This window comes from Sander vitreus, chromosome 13, assembly GCF_031162955.1.
Source record: "Sander vitreus isolate 19-12246 chromosome 13, sanVit1, whole genome shotgun sequence".
In the NCBI taxonomy this organism is placed as follows: domain Eukaryota; kingdom Metazoa; phylum Chordata; class Actinopteri; order Perciformes; family Percidae; genus Sander; species Sander vitreus.
In genome coordinates this window covers 13,620,695-13,637,700 of record NC_135867.1, presented here as the reverse complement: position 1 = coordinate 13,637,700, position 17,006 = coordinate 13,620,695, and the positions used below count along the sequence as shown (strand labels likewise).

Sequence of the window (17,006 nt, the reverse complement as noted above, 5' to 3'; positions counted from 1 at the left end):
AGACCCTATTTCACGGTGGAGGAGGGTCTGGCAAAGCGAGACTAACAATTCATGTTTTGTTCAAGTATGATTTACCTTACGGTTTTTACTTGAGCGTTTTATTTATTTTATTTTATATTAAGTATCTTGCCATTATGCTAATTAATAAAGCTGTGCTATTTTATTTTATTTTGAAGGCATAAATGTGCCATTTCCTTGTAGTTTGTGTTTGTTGCTTTGACGTAGTCTTTTTGCTAAAATACCGTTTGTCTCATTTCTCTCGCGATAAGTTCTATAACTTTAACTTGGCTACGCATAAAAACAAAAGTCTGCTGGCTTTGAGGAGCACTTTACTCGTGAGACATGGGTGAAATACTCACACAGGGGGCAATTGAAGTAAGCATAACTATTAATATAACTGAATTACTGTTTTTGTATTTGAAATACTGACATCGAGACTATTGGTATTTACCAATGTAACGTTAGCTCTGCTAGCTACAGCTGTTAGCACTGTCAGCTAAGTTAATGAGATACCAGTTTCACATCTGAATCTACACTACAGTAACGTTAGCATTAACCTTTCAAATTGTTTAAACTTTGCTGTTGTAAGTCTGAAGTTTCTCTGTTAATGGGGTGAAATAAATGCAGGCTTGCGTCATTTATTGAAATATTGACGCATCAGTTATGTGGATAGACCTTCCATGGGTTGGACTGAAGTCTTACCATTTGGTCAGTTCTTCAAAAACGTTTGGGGCCCAGAGAGTGAATGAAAACAACAGGACGGTCTGATCTAGTCCCGTTCCGTCATCCACTAACTTACTGCTCACCTGCTAGGGGCGGTACAATATAAATGCCACTTCATTTATTTATTAATGTTGGAATGTAACTTTGCATTAGTAACATGCTAATGTGATTGGACAGGATGGGGCCAGCAGTACGGTGGATACTAACAAGTCCATGTATGTTATTGTCTAGGCCCTGTTAAAAGGATCACCGATGAGCAACCCAGTGCTGCAGCTGCTGGTAAGTAGACCTATATTTAAGAGTCCACTTGACCAACCAATCCAAAAATGATCAATTAAGTATTGGCTTCATCTAAAACAACGTGACCCCACTTCTACCACTGCAAGCCCTGCAGCAAGCCCTGCAGCCCCAACGTATGAGCCTCACTCAGCTGATTCCTGATGCTTTGTTTACAAACAGTACGAACTGTGTTCTGCATCACTATCAAAGTCAACCAAATTATAACATGGCAAAATTACACACACAAAGTAAAAGTCTGCGTTATCTGTTAAGGTGACTGATGACTTCAAAACATGTGCTATTGATATGCTTAATAACAAATAGCACTCTGGCTGCATTCCTTGCACTTCCCTTGCACTCTTCTACTTGTGTACTTGGTATGAATTTCCATTTCCCTTCTCTAGCTCTGTGATTTATTGTGTCGATGTGTCCGTTGTTTTTTGGTATTCTGTTTTTATGTGAACCTTGGCTGCAAAACAAACAAATGTCCCCAAGTAGAACAATAAAAAATAACCTTAAACCTTGATGTGAACAAAGTACTCACTGAGTGCTCACAGCCTGTCCATAAAAACGGGCAGAAAACATGGTTGCCAAAAGTGGAGTGACTGTGCCAACAGCATGAAGGAACTGCTGTAGAGACAGAGCTGCACTTCCTAACCCAATGGGCAAAATTGAAATCTGTCCCAGAAGAGTTCTTCCTAAAATTTACAAACCCACAGTTTAATAGCTGTTTTCATATTGAAAACTACAAATTGTACTGGGAGAAATAAAATACAGGACAGTTTGTCTCTGCCTGTCTCAACATGATAGAATCAGACTTCTTTATGTATGTATTTATTTATGTTTTATACCTCCTTATTATTTAATATTGTTGAAGAATAGGCCTACATCTTTACGGCCCGGTCACTGAGATTTACTGGTTTAGTCCACCTAAAGATTATAAAGGGATACCTACCCTTGTTATAAATGTAGGCAGGCAGATACATGTTTATCTGCTAGAGGAGCTGCTTTCCCTTCACCTAGGAAAACGGCTCTGTTTCTATTTCTTTTCTGGGTTCTCTCCCTGCATTTCCTGTCTTTTTCTGCTTTTACTATCAAATAATTTAAATTTGTTTGTCAGAACCTCCGTCAGGTCAGTAATGGTTCTGGTCCACCCAGGTTCCGGGTTATAATGAGTGATGGTCAGCACTATTTTACTTGTGAGTATCTTGCAGTAGCCACAACACTGTCAGACAGCAAGTTGACAGGCAAACATTCCAACAAGGGTAATATCATGTATTACCAGTGGTGGGTGGAGTACTGAAAATCTTTACTCAAGTAAAAGTACAATTACTACTGTAAAAAAATGCTCAAGTAAAATTACCATTTGACAAACCTACTCAAGTAAAAGTACTTGATCAATAAAATACTTAAAGTACAAGTTACTGTGTGTTTTATTATTATTTAGTCTGTGCAGGCCAGAGATCTTGAAAAGTAATTTAATGCAAGTCCTTGTCAAGTATCAAGTCTTGAGCTAGAGTCCAAGTAAAGTTTTGGTCAAGAGTCTGAGTCAAGTCTCTTTTTGGAATAATAATGTTACATCTGCTGTGCATCAGGTTAGAAATTGCCACTGTGAAACATGATTATTTCTAGGTAATGCACTGCTTTACATTTTGATTATCTCTAAATTTATTTCTGTTTAATACAAGTATGTTACTTATTTTTTTAAATTATTTTATTTTATCTGCATGAATGTATTGATAAGATCAATTTTAAAATATCATACTTGCTAGTTGAGTTACTACCCACCTCTGTGAATTACAAAGTACAAAAGTATTTCTAAGCAAAAATTGTATCTTAGAAGATAATTGGGGACCAATGATAGATAAATCTGTTCAATCATTTTTTGTTTGTGTATGTAGCTTTCCTGCTGGCCACACAGTTAAACAATCTGCACGAAGAGAACCTCCTGGTACCTAACTGTGTGTGTATGTTGAAGAAGACAACCGTCAACACATTGTCAGATGGCAGGTTTGTGTTTTCATTCGCATTTCCTTCCTCCTGCTCCCTTCTGTCTATTTGTTTGCCACATATAATTCCCTTTGTGCTTATTTTAACTTTCTTCCAGGCGTGTGGTGGTTGTGATGGACATGGAGATACTGCAATCGGCCGAGGAAACTGGAGGGAAGATTGGAAATCCCACTCAATATAATACAGTTGGTATGATTCTTTTAAAATTCACATGCATGCCGGTAGAAACAGTAATACTGTAAACTGCTTCTGCAGGTCCCTTATGGTGTTTGTTCAACTTGCAGACATGTCATCTCCACAGCAGTCGGCCTCAAGTACCTCTGTCCCGGCCTCCCCTCCATCTGCTGCAGTACCCGGACCCTCCTATAAGAACAGCAGCAGTGAGTGTCATATCAAAGATTTTGTATATGATTTCATGCTTCTATGTATATATAATTATCTTGTCCTCTCAGTCATTACACATAAATGCTGTAACAATTTTGAAATTATCAGTGCCATGATAATGGTGTTTGATTTCTATTACGATTATTTTGCATTTCCGTGTCGTTTATTTGTCACGCCCCCTGTGTGTAACGGCCTTAACTCCTTATCGTCTATTACTGTTTAGCATTTCCTCGCCAATGTACAGTCTTTAGCAAACAAAATGGATGAACTTCGGCTGCGGATCACCACACATAAATGTATTATGGACTGCAACATCATACAACGTGATTTTCACGGAAACATGGTAACAGCAGCGCTGTGCAGCTCATGTGTGATGAGTGCGACGCCACGAAAGAGAGACACACGAGTGTAGATCACATCCATGCGTTACCCACAGTTGACTCATCACTCACGGACCCTCCCCTTCTCGCACACGTTGGCCAACCTTGGCAGACTCGCTTCTCCTCGTTTTTCAACATGAAATAAAAAAAGTTGTCAAATTTGCAGGTCGCCCATGTGCGAGTAGTTGTAAAAAAATGCTCGCAATGTCTCAAAGAAAATGCTTGCAAAATGCCATTTGGCCATAGTCTGGAGCTAGGGTTGCACGATATTGACAAAATGTGATATTGCGATATCGATTATGAATATTGCTATATCGATATTAATTTCGATATTTTAAAACATATGTACAATTACAAAAATTATGGGAAAACGCATCAAAATAGATTCATAACAAATACAACACAAGGTTTATTTCAACTGACAGTCATATTGGACTGGTACAACATGAATGAATAAATAAATAAATAAGGACCATGTCTACAGAACATGTGTCAATGTTTTACTGGTTGGACAGTATAAAATATATAAAGAGAACAGGACACAACTTTTCTTCCGCTTCTCTGATTTGTTCCGTTTTGTTGTCTCTATCTATTTCTTTACTTACACTGTCACTGTGTTGAAATATGCAGACACGTGGTACGCTACATAGGGTTTGTCATGTAGTGGCCCCGTGCGCTGACGTGCACTAACGTGTAAGTGGCACGGTAACTGGCCAATGAAACATGATCATTATAGCGTTTCAAGCGGGCTCTAAATCAAACACAACACAGCCACACAGTCAACGGACTGGACGCAGCGCAGCGCTCTACAAAATAAACAAAATATTGCATACTTATTGTGACACTTTCGATATAATATTGCGCAACGTGATATTGCGATAACGATATTGAGTCGATAAATCACGCACCCCTATCTGGAGCCCTGGTATTGACAGTGGTACCAAAAATATATGTGTTTGCTTTCCCAAGCCACTGCATGCAAGGCAGAGACGTCTGAATAAATCATTTTAAAAAAACACAACAAAACAATGCACCCAGAGGCCCTCAAGCTCTCTGTTCATGGATATTACATGTCATATAGATTGATACTACTCATTTGCTGCTCAGATTACAGTAATTAAATACCTCACTAATATAGGCAAGTGTTAATTTCTTCATTTAGCAAAGTTGGATACAATGAGCATGAGGGCTTTGCTCAAACTGAATACCATTTTGTTGAGTTCTTTTTTTATTATGCAGTCATTCAGAAGGAACTCTTAAAATGCAAAGCTTATAGAGGACCAAACCATATCTATGACTAATAGTATGAAGTCAGGGAAGCAATTAGTGGTAATTTTCAAGGACTAACATCAACATGATTTTGGACTAAAATGTTAGCTTCTTGGTTAGTCTTCTGTATTTTTCTAAACAACCCTCTGCTTCTCAGAGTTAATTCTTTTCTTAGATCTTAACATAACAACATATGTTGTTGATTGTTTACAGCAGTCATTATCATGTGTATTACACTGTAGTAAGAATTGAATTGTAGTTGAGAATAACAAGATATTTAGGAGTTGGTTAGATTGTTGTTAGTTTGACCCATTTTTGCCTATTTTAAAGACTCTGAATAATTTGACAAACTCTCATCTAACCAACAGAGGGAGCCATGTATCCTTTTAAGAGAAGTGTGCCGATGAATGGTTTGCAGGCCTCTAACTGTTTTTTCACCTTAATACTGTTGTTTTGCCACTATCATTTCGGACCAACGGGATCTTTGTTGTCCAGCTTTCAACAAGCACTATTGCCTAAAAAGTAAATCCAGGTTTTCATTAATTTGCTATTCAAAGCACTTAATGGTTCAAAGGCTGTAGTCTGAGTGTGAGTTAAGAACTAGATGACATGGGATCATAAGGTACAGCATGGTTTTCACCAGTTGAAGGTAGCCTCAGCAAATGCCAAATTAATGGAACGCTGCAGTTTCTTCACCTCAAGTGCCATATTTTCATATTACATTGTGCACTTTTAGAATATTTACTGTTTAGCTATCAGAGCAGGAAACTATCTTGCCCACTGGCCACTGTGGCTGGTAGAGTCCATTACTCACACCTTTCACTGTTTTACCGCCAACCAGTTTTTATAACAGAATAAGACCTCCAAATGATGGTTGGTTTTCTGCCAAAATGGCTGGTGCCATGTATCATGCCAAAAGTAGCATGTGTTTTATTGGATTTTCTTTTATTAGCTTAGTCTTTGTTTCACTCACTTGTTTTATACCACTCTCAGCATCAACATTGATTTTGTTATGTGGCAGAAACCTACCCAATAGTCCTCCGTGGAGGATGTAGGCATGTGGGTGGATAATGAGTGCTTGGTTTATATTGTGTGTTTGTGCCTGTGTTTAAGTGTGTGTGTTGTGACTGAGGGAGCTTGTGTGGGCCGATGGCTCCTCCAGTTCATGGCTTCGTGAATATTGTGTTGTGGACTGAATCCCCTTGTAACGATGCACAGACAGAGGGGGAGAGAGAGAGAGAGAGAGAGAGAGAGAGAGAAAGAAAGAGACAGTCAACTCATTTGACTTGGCAAAGATGAGGCTCTGGATTAAGTAGTTCATCAGACTCCTTCCTCGTTATATCCTTTGAATCATGTTACCTCAGAGATCTCACCCGAGATACAGAAAACCTGCTGTTCTATTTAATTGTTCTGTCTGCATCTCCTTTTAAAGCCAAAACAAGCCTTCTTGTCTCAAAGTATTTTCTCCTACTGGATGTGTTTGATGACTTTTCAGTGTTTTTATAAATTGCATTTTCAATAAGTCGATACATTTGTGTGCATTCACAAGCTTGCTAAGTGCAACAAATTAAGTGTTTCCAATGAGCTGTGGGCGATGTAATGACTGGGTTGGCTGCTGTTTTATTAGAGTCTGGGTTCAAGCCTCTGTGAAGACTTCACAGCAACCCAGTCCTTCAGCAACCCAGTCTCTTCCTCGTATCGTAGCTCCTCCCAGCAGGTATGTGGGAGAGAGCTAAGGCCTGAAGAAGAGATGCAATGATGGAGGAATTGTATTTACCAAAGGGGGCATCCTCGCTCTCTCCAGGGTCTTTTCAAAGAGACTGCTATTACTCATTACGTGCAGCATCTCAACTGCCCGATGCCTGCTACTCCAATAGCAATTATAGATCTATTGCTGCATCAGAGCATGATAGAAATAACACCAATAGATAGTTAATGTATTTATTACTGAAAGAACAGAACACACAAGAGGGCACAATAAAATAGCAGACGTGTCCGTAAAAGTCTCCAGATACAGTAAGATTGTCTTATTCAGGCTCAGGTTGGATATTACAGGATTAATAATAACTTCAGTTTGTTATTAATTTGTGATTCATTCATTTTCTGGATAAACATGAAAACATTAGCGCTTCCGTTGGTGTGGTTTGGTTCTACTGGTATTTTGCTCAATCTACAGTATTGCAATAATATTACAATATTGCTGTTTCTACAACTGTCCATCTGTCCGCTCCTTTACCATCCCATTAGATTAGCCAACCAATCACTAAACTGATTCTGATTTAAATGTTGCTGTACATTAAAAAACGTCCACATAGGATGTAAAGCTGGGTGATATTGAGAAAATCAAATATCACGATATTTTTGACCAAATACGGCGATGTTGATTGTGCGGCGATATTGTAGGGTTGACTATTGGTGCTTTCACAAAACATTAACACAATGAGATTTTTGATAATCACCAATAATGTGGATACAATCAAGTGGGTAAAGGCAAATAATAAAAGTAAGTCTGGAAAATGAAATCACCTTTCTGTAATGCAGCCTTTAAAACCAGAAACTGACAACACTTTGTCATATCACGATATTACGATATCCAAAATTTAAGACGATATCTAGCCTCATATATTGATGTCGATATAATATCGATATATTTCCCAGCCCTAATAGGATGCACCTGTGGGACTTCGTTCCTTGTCTTCAACAAGACATATCATTCTTGATGATGAACTTGATTGATTTCCAGGTCACGGGCCAAAGGGCGGGGGAGTGAGGACAGGAGAAAGCATAATTAACTGAATGGAAAGTATCTCCTTTCAGCTTCAGGCGTTCTGTTCCGTTGTGAAGCCTGACCTCTGACATTCTTGGGGGGGATGTGTTCAGAGCATGTTTCTTCTGGTGTCAGCAAAGTTTGAAGGAATAATTTAAAATGTTTTTAGCATTATTATTGTTTTGATCATGCCTTGTAAACTCGGTCTGTCACAAGTGACCTAGTACTCTCAATTAAAAAAAAGATATACTAGACCTGCAGCATTAGGCAAAGATCATGACACAGTAGTCACTGATGGTTCTGTGTTCCAATTTAAATATTAATCAGCAGCAACACTTGAAATAGACTACCTTCAAACTGCTTCACAGATGATATTTAAATTCCAAAAAGAGATCTGCACTCGCTGAAGTGCAGTTAAAGAAAATATTTATTATTCATCACTAACCATTCTCTGCAGGTTTCCTTTGTCCTCACAACTCTTTTTCTCTTCTCTCTCTCATATATATATATATATATATACACACACGCACACACAGAACTGAGCAATATATCAATATTATATCGATATTGTGATATGAGACTAGATATCGTCTTAGATTTTGGATATCGTAATATGGCATAAGTGTTGTCTTTTCCTGGTTTTAAAGGCTGCATTACAGTAAAGTTATGTCATTTTCTGAACATACCAAATTGTTGTAACTGTTCTATTATTTACCCACTTAGTCATTATAGCCACATTACTGATGATTATTTATCAAAAATCTCATTGTGCAAATATTTTGTGAAAGCACCAATAGTCAACACTACAATATCGTTGAGGTACTGATATCGAGGTATTTGGTCAAAATGTTGTGATATTTGATTTTCTCCATATCGCCCAGCCCTACACACACACACACACACACACACACACACAAACACACACACACTTTTAGACATTTACTTTCTTATTCACATTCTCCACGTATTGCCTTTTTCTTGTGTGTGTGTATATATATATTTCTCATTTTTTCTCCTATAGTTCCTCACCACTAAGCACTCTCCACAAACAGGGGCTGTTGAATACGTTAGTGGAATACATATTAGAACTCTGTACTGATCTTAATCACAAAAAATGAGGATCCTTGACAAACCTCTATGCCCCTCTCTTTGCTCTTTTCTTCACCCCCCCACCCATCTACACCCATCATCTCCCCTTCTCTTCTTTCGCTACCAGCTTCTTCCCTCTTAACACTCCAATCCGAGTTGCGTGTGTATGAATATTGATGTTAATTACCCCTCGCCTGAAAAATAGCTGTTCAATCTGTGATTTCCCCAAGGAATTAGCTCATGACACACACACACACACACACACACACACACACACACACATCTACATACACAAAATAGTGCACACCCACAAAGGAGGGTACCGTAGCGGCGAGTATTTGTTGTGCTCCAGAACAGGAGCTTATATTGGGGAGTGGTCTCTGTGGAATTGCATCTTTTTATCCCTGACAATTCTTCCCTCAAATACTTTTCCTCAATATGGCACATCATTCATGCCAAAATGAGGCTGTGCGTAAAATATATTTTAACAACAGCCAACTATCGAGCCTGAATCATTGCTAATGGGGCTGATGCGATTCTGTTGGCTGTTGGTCCGAACTGTTTTCTGGCATTGTCATTTGTAAAAGAAATATGAAAGCGAATCAGTTGTTTTAGAAAAAAAAGGAACCTATTCTTTACTTTTTTTATTAATTGTAGTTTTTTTTGTATTTTATATAAGGTCTTATATTATAAGTGCACACCTAACCATGACAGAAATAATAACATAGTAATTCAATTTAACATATGAGGAGAGCACACTTATCAAAAAAAATCTCTTATAGAGGCGACACAGCAGCCCAATAATCGGCCGTTGGACCGTCTGGCGAGGTCGGTGACTTGAGTCTGTTCGGTGTGTCCCGTGCCGTCGGCCGTCCGAGGAGCCGTCAACCTTCATTTGGGCCGACCCGACATGTTCAGTCTGGAGACAGGGCAGTTGGGACTCGCCCGGAAATGGGGAGCAGATGAGCCGCTCAAAATCTGACGGAAATCTTTTAAACTAACCTTTGTCGATTTGAAATGAAGACCGATTCAGAAACTGCACGGCATATTTCTCGCTTAAAATGTTTTCAGAAACACGTTTCGGTGAACTATTTTAGTACAATATGAGATCGTATTCTGAACAAGCCGCCATGACAGTCTGGCTGTGAATTTCCGGCGAAAAAAGAACCACGTGATGCGTTCGTCCAATCAGCTGCCGGTTTTAATTTTCTGGGAAATAATCAGACTGTTAATGGAAACAATACAGAGCAGCGCTGCCTGCTGCTATGGATACGTATTACGTTTCGCGCACGCGCAGAGCATACGCTCAAGTCGGCGTCGCCTCAGTGTGTTCTGAGTCACTTTTTGGTCCTCGGGGACCCGACTGATCAGTCCGACTGCCTTTTCTGCTGACGGTCAGCCATCTGGTTGGTGTGTCAGGGCCTTTACATAACATGATAAATATATCATGATTATTAGAAGCATCTGTGAGGAACAACCTACAGTATAAACTTAAGGCTTCCTCATTCATTATGCTATTATATACTCTGCTGCCCATTTAAAATAATCCTTTTACCTTTTTAAAATCAATGTAATACCCTCTAAACTCTTTCACTCTGACTCAAACTAAATATAAAATGGTCACAATTCATGACTAGTATTTACAAGGGCATAAGTACAGTAATTATGAAATTAATAACTGATTGGCTGTCTTACCCAAGAAGAAAAACACTAATTCATTCATTGGCACAGCTGATGTTAACAGGGAAATTAGTAACTCTGTGGGGAGAGTTTAATTTCCTTCCTTATCATTTTGGCAGCTGCTCACACAATCAGATAATAGTACTACTACTAATATTTTATAATCGCTGAAACCTTTTTTAGGGTGTTTACTTAAGTTTGTACTGCTTAATGGTAAACTGGTAGGTGCTCTACCAGTTGCGTATCTGTATCAGCAAATTAATTTGTCTTGTCTACTTCAACTACTGTTCTTGGAAACTTTTGCATGTGCTTTGAGGTACTAAGTATCTCACATGTGTGGAACTCCTTTACAGTCAATAGAAAAAAATCAAAATATTATTTTCTGCTTTAGGCCAGCAGCTCAAGGCCACATTAGCCACTACTAGCACAACACATCTGAATCTCAGATTGTACTGTCAGCAGTCGAGTTGCATTATGGGTAGTCTGGGTCACTGGATGTACAGTGCTGGGATAAAGCATGACGGAGACATGCCGGATGTCAGGCACTCTTTACTCCTTCTGCTATCTATTTTGCAAGGGCAATGTCGCTGCATCCAGAGCTTGAGATTGAAGTTGATGCTGATAATGTGGTGAAGACTTGGACTGCCTGGCCACGTACAGCACATTCCACACTTGATTCATTACGCAATTAAAATTACTCTATTACTAGTACATTTCCAGGATAATTGCCTGACATCCCGCGCGTGGCTCACATGCTGGATGTCCTCACCTTCCGTTCTCTGTGTGTTGCCGTTCTCAAACTCCTTTCATTTCGGTGAACAACAACAAACTTCGAGCTAGCAAGCTACACGCTGAACATGGCAAGTTTTGCAGAACATTTGGATCATACAATAAGGCAGGCCTTCTTGTTTCTTTCGGTATGAGAAGAAGTACACATGGCAATACACTGATACAATACAAAACATAGCTTTTTTTAAAGCCTAAGGTCTTCTTCGCAGTGCTTGTTTTGTTCGCCAAATAGTCCAAAACCTGAAGATATTCATTTTACAATGAAATAATTCAAAAAGATTGTTCAATAAATGTACTAATCTTTCATTACTATTAAATTGTATCACTACTCCATATACAGTAAGTATCATCTTACTTTGTTTCCCTGCAGCCCTTTCTCCTCCCCGAGGTTTTACGGGAAAGTCACCCATGAAGGCTTCACCAATGGCTTCACCCATGAAGGCTTCACCAATGGCTTCACCCATGAAGGCTTCACCAACGAAGTTTTCACCCATGAAGGCTTCACCAATGGCTTCACCCATGAAGGCTTCGCCAACGAAGTTTTCACCCATGAAGGCTTCACCAATGGCTTCACCCATGAAGGCTTCACCAACGAAGTTTTCACCCATGAAGGCTACCAGCACTTCTCCTGGTTCTTCAACAAAAGTGATTCCTATAGCAATCCTTAACCCCTACCAAAGCAAGTAAGTCTGTGTGTCCATGTCTGCATGCGCCTGCTTACACATACATCTATGGTATCTTCATAATACTTTAAACACGGCTTAACTTTTGTAGTGGATAGTGCTGTGGAATTTCCACCTTACAAACTCATGCTATGTAAGTTGAGACAGTGGTGCCCTAGCTCTCATTCAAGTCCGTGTCACCTCTGTCAACTTTCTCTCTGTGTATGGGCTCTGATTACGTAGCCCTGTTTGAAATTGCAAGCTGTAAAGATAACTGTGCCTCTAGGTGTTGTAATAAACTGATGACTGTTCTAACTTTGAAGTTAGGGAGTACCTACAGTGAGTAAAACAGATGACTTCAGCAGCTGTGGTCCTTCTGCGTAGGTTTGCGTGAAATGAAAAGTGCGGGTGTGTGACACAAAGTGTTACATACAGCAGATTATATAGGGATGCTGTGTATGTTCACATTCTTTTTTTTATGGCCGTTTGCATAGCTTTCTCATCCCATTCTGCTGGTGTTAAGTAATAGCATCTAGAGCAGACTATAATTGGCTTTTGGCTGCCATAAACCTTGGTGTAGCAGTCTTATCCATACTGAGCAGGGAATGGGGTTCACACTGGGCCAGCAGCTGCTCTCATGATAGGGGATTTAATTGCAGGCAAAGTTATGGTATGAATATCCTCCACTGCACAATTATCAATGCAGTCAAAAAGCTCACTGCTGCATAAACTGCCGAACTTGGCTGGCTATTGTTAAAAACAGAACAAGAAGCACATTTCAAATGCATCCAGGAGTTGGCGGATGTACAACACCTAGTTCACAAAGTTGCTTGATGCTTTTTTTTTTTCTTTCATGGAACTTTTAAAAGACTGAGAAGACACTCATCCAATTTTCTTGGGAATTGTTCTTTTGTGCAGTTGTTTCACGTTGGTGACTGATGTGAGCTGAGTTGGGATGCTCATTAACAAAAGAAGTGTCTCTGCAGCATTCTTTACTGTTTGTGCTGACCTTTAGACTGCAACTCTTAGTTAAGTTGCACATAACTGTGTTGTTCAAAACTTTTTTGTCCTTATTTTTAAAACAGGATTTATGTTAAGTGATCTGTGTGCATTCACATAAAATAAATCCATTGATGGAAAAACAAACTGAAAACATGATGGAAGACATTCAAGTAAAACATTTGCAAAGGTTAGATTTTGGTCAGTTGGCATGTTTTTTTATATCCGAAAACTTGTTCAATTTTAATTAAGGTATTTTTTTTTTGTTTAAAGTATGGGGATGTTTTCCCCTAAAAATCACTTACAGCATGTTGTTTAGATAAGTTTGTTTTGTTGACATATACTTTGAAAGCACTGATTCAAGTGTCACTCTGTGTATCTCCCTAGGTGGACTGTCAGAGCCCGGGTCACCAACAAGTCCAGTATCCGCACCTGGAGTAACTCTAAAGGAGAGGGCAAGCTTTTCTCCTTTGAGATAGTGGATGAGAGTGTGAGTAGAGGAGTGGAGAGGCCTGAATATCTGTTTATGTGGTTTTATCCGTGAAACGAAATGTTTAATGGAAATGTGCTGGTGGTCAACAGGGAGAAATCAAGATTACAGCCTTTAACAAAGAAGTGGACAAGTTTTTCTCTCTAGTGGAGCAAGGCAAGGTGAGCAGATTCCACTCACCCATATCCTTCCTCACTTGAAGTGATAAGAGCATCTTAGAAACTTCACTTAAAAAGGATACATTTTGCAAATATTACACATCGGCAATAGCTTTGAATGCTGCAAGAAAATGTTTGTACTCATATTGTTTCAAAAGGAGCTTTCAAACACCGTAGCCATTTAATTTCTTCGATAAAATTGACAACCGTAAGACAATATCTAAAGGCTATAAAACATTCACAAAAACACTTGCAGAGTAAGCCTCAGTCGCAGCTATCCATTTTGTATGCACATAACGCCTCAAATTAATTTATCATAGATAAAATAGTGCCTAATAAACCCTTCTGCAAAATACTCTCATGCCTGCAGGACTTTAGGCCAATGAATGAGCCAGAGGCAAGTATTAGAGGATTTTGTGGAAGGGATTTATTAACTCATATTTTACTGAAATATATATGTTGGAGACATTGAGCATTTGGGTGGATATATGAGGCTGGGAGTATGCTGCTGAGAACAGTGTGAGAAAACTTGTCAAATCTGATGTGTTGATATTGTTTTGCTGTTGTTAAAGTGTTATCTTAAAGTTATCTTAATTGTATCAGAAAAAGCTGACAGTCTTGCAGGCTGTGTTCTCCATGGAGGATGCATGTACTGTATAAAGTTTCTCTTCTGGCATAAGTAATTGATACAGAGATTATAGTTTTTATGGGTCACTGTAATCCCTCCTCCTCTCCATACTGGAAGTGAACATTCCCTTTGTACCACTCCATCTGGGTAACTCTGAAGCTTCATATTATCTTTGGCTGAAATTTACAAAACATTTACAATACAAGGACACTGGGTTTTGTCACCCCTCTTTTACAATGTAGTCATGGCACAATCTCTTCACAACAAGTTTGTAGAGGAGGAATGATTACAGCAACCAATAATTCTCCCGATTTGTGCGGGCATGTGAATATTCCAAACCAAAGGTATTCTTACGTTTATCATATAGAGTAGTACCAGAATTAAAGTCAGTCACACACTATTGCATATTAATCTTTTTGCCAATCCAGCTGTTTTTAAAGAATCTTGGAGGTATTTGTTAATGGGATCATCTTTCATCCAGAGGATCCTAAGTCAAGACCTTGTTTCAGCAAGCATCTGCTTTACTGTCCTTTAGTAAGAAAATGTAATGCCCACCAGCTCCAGCTGCTGTTGCATAACTGACACTGAAGCTGACCTCTGACCTTGGTGAAGGCCTGCAAATCAAACAGACTGTTATACAAGAATTAAAGTTCATACAGTAGGATCCTTAAAATAATCATGAGTACTAAGGAACAATTCATTTTAGGAATTCCTTATTATACTTAGGAGGAAATAGTACTGCCCTCACTGAAACTTGTGACTTCAGTTTTACCAACATGGGAAGTCAAGTACTAGTATATATTGCATCAAAGTGGCATGTTTGTTCGCATGTTCCAGTATACCAATGAAATTACAGACCGGTAGAACACATGTTAAAGCTCTTGCTCAACTCAGACTGGCCCACAGAGCTTAATAACTCAATTAACCCCGACCATCATTTTGCTAGTCACACTGGCTCAGGTATCAGCCACTTGGCAGTGTATCCCAACTCAGCCATAGATCCAATTTGGGCCCTCTGCCCTCCAAAGATAAATAAAGGAATGAATCTGTCTTCCCTTCGTGATTTGAGCATTGACAGAACAGTGAGTGGGTGTGACTGGCTCTGAGCGGCCAGAATGCTTATCACATTAGTTTCATGCTCCTATCTCTGTGTGGGGTAAATCAAAGAGAGAGAGAGAAGAGGAGGGAAAGGGGGTGGGGGGGTATTGGAGAGTTGGGAGAGTTAATGAAGAAGTGTGCCTCGCATATTGAGTTTAAATTGTGCTGTTTAACAGACTCACTCTCAGCTGCTAGTTATTTTCTGGTGAATTTGTGAAGTGATGAGCCTGAAATGACACCACATCTTAGTTGGACCTGAAGGGTTTTCCTTTCTTATTAAAAGCTTTTTTTGGAACAGAAGCTGCATTGTAATAATAATTTCCTTTGCAGGATCAATATAGTGGTCACCCAATTCGATCACATTTGCCTCAAATTCACAGGAAATCACCAGTCTGATAAGCTCTAATTTTATAATGCAGCTCACCTTGCTTGTCCATTCTCTGTAGGTGTACTACATAACCAAGGCTACGCTGAAGGTGGCCAACAAACAGTACAACACACTGAAGAACAACTACGAGATGACCCTCCACGCTCAATCATCCATCGTGCCATGTGATGACAATCAGGGCATCCCTGCAGTGCACTGTGACTTTGTGCCCATTGCAGAGCTGGAGAACCGAGACAAGGACACCATCATTGGTAAGAGAAGAATTTCATCAATAAGACTTTATTTGTACATTTCTATTATTTAACCGACAAACAAACAACTTTACTAACCGTAGGTGAGCATGTAGAGCTTTAGTGCTGAGGACAGTTTGGAAAAAAGGCGACGGCAGGAGACAGGGCTGTTTGAGTTTTTTTTCCCCCCAACTACATCGCACATACAGCTTGTTTTTTGCAATCAAGGCGTAAAAAAAATTATAATCAACTGATTAAGATAGGTATGTGTCACAACCAATCAGCAATCTGTGGTGAGGGCTCGAATAAATACTTACTCCCTCTCCAAACTTTGTAAAGAAAAAAAGTGTCAGAAAATGTGTGATTCAGCAACGGTGTGGCATATTTCTTTGCTACAAATTCATTCAGATATTGATTTTTGTGGATAGTCAAGGAGGGATTTAACCACATTGCTAAATGGCTGCCATGTACAATACATCTATTGTGAAAATCACAAGCCACGACTAACAGCCCAGTGAGTGGGTGCGTTAGTCCAGTCAGGTGAAGAAAAGGTTCATGTTGATATCTGTTTGAAGAAAAGGGATGTCAATCTGTTGCTCTACAGCTTACTTGGTCTGGCTTGTCTGTAAAGAAAAAGCTTGCCAGAACACATTGGGCCTCATCATGCAAGAACATTTTCATATTTTTATCCTAAATCTCACTTTCTGCTATGATGTTTGCTTGTACGAGTGTTCCAAGTCAGATCACCCAAACTCTTTTAACTGGACAAATTTGTCATAAATTGCTTGTTTTAGCCTGATGAATGCCACCTGTTCATGAGGACATACACATACGTGAGATTTGTGCATTTACATAATTAAATTTGCCATATATGGCTGGCTGTTGGGTTAGTTTGGTACCTGGTGCTGTTGTGTAGCCGGCACAACGGCACCGTCGGAGGTGCGTCAGGCAGAAATGCCCAGCAGGTGGACCCACCTGTGCTC

The 17,006-nt window shown here is 39.3% G+C and overlaps 1 protein-coding gene across 4 annotated transcripts in view; it reads left to right on the top strand.

Moving 5' to 3' along the window:
• The first annotated feature begins 259 nt into the window (after positions 1 to 259).
• Positions 260 to 17,006, top strand: part of LOC144527470 (replication protein A 70 kDa DNA-binding subunit-like) — a 43,957-nt gene continuing 27,210 nt past the window's right edge. For all 4 annotated transcript variants that reach the window (XM_078265512.1, XM_078265510.1, XM_078265509.1 and 1 more), the window contains exons 1-10: positions 260 to 375; positions 955 to 1,002; positions 2,123 to 2,201; positions 2,904 to 3,012; positions 3,110 to 3,201; positions 3,297 to 3,392; positions 11,741 to 12,053; positions 13,419 to 13,521; positions 13,614 to 13,682; positions 15,852 to 16,044. In XM_078265512.1, coding sequence (XP_078121638.1) covers positions 343 to 375; positions 955 to 1,002; positions 2,123 to 2,201; positions 2,904 to 3,012; positions 3,110 to 3,201; positions 3,297 to 3,392; positions 11,741 to 12,053; positions 13,419 to 13,521; positions 13,614 to 13,682; positions 15,852 to 16,044 — 1,135 coding nt within the window. In that variant the 5' untranslated portion in view covers positions 260 to 342. The remainder of the gene's footprint in view (positions 376 to 954; positions 1,003 to 2,122; positions 2,202 to 2,903; positions 3,013 to 3,109; positions 3,202 to 3,296; positions 3,393 to 11,740; positions 12,054 to 13,418; positions 13,522 to 13,613; positions 13,683 to 15,851; positions 16,045 to 17,006) is intronic.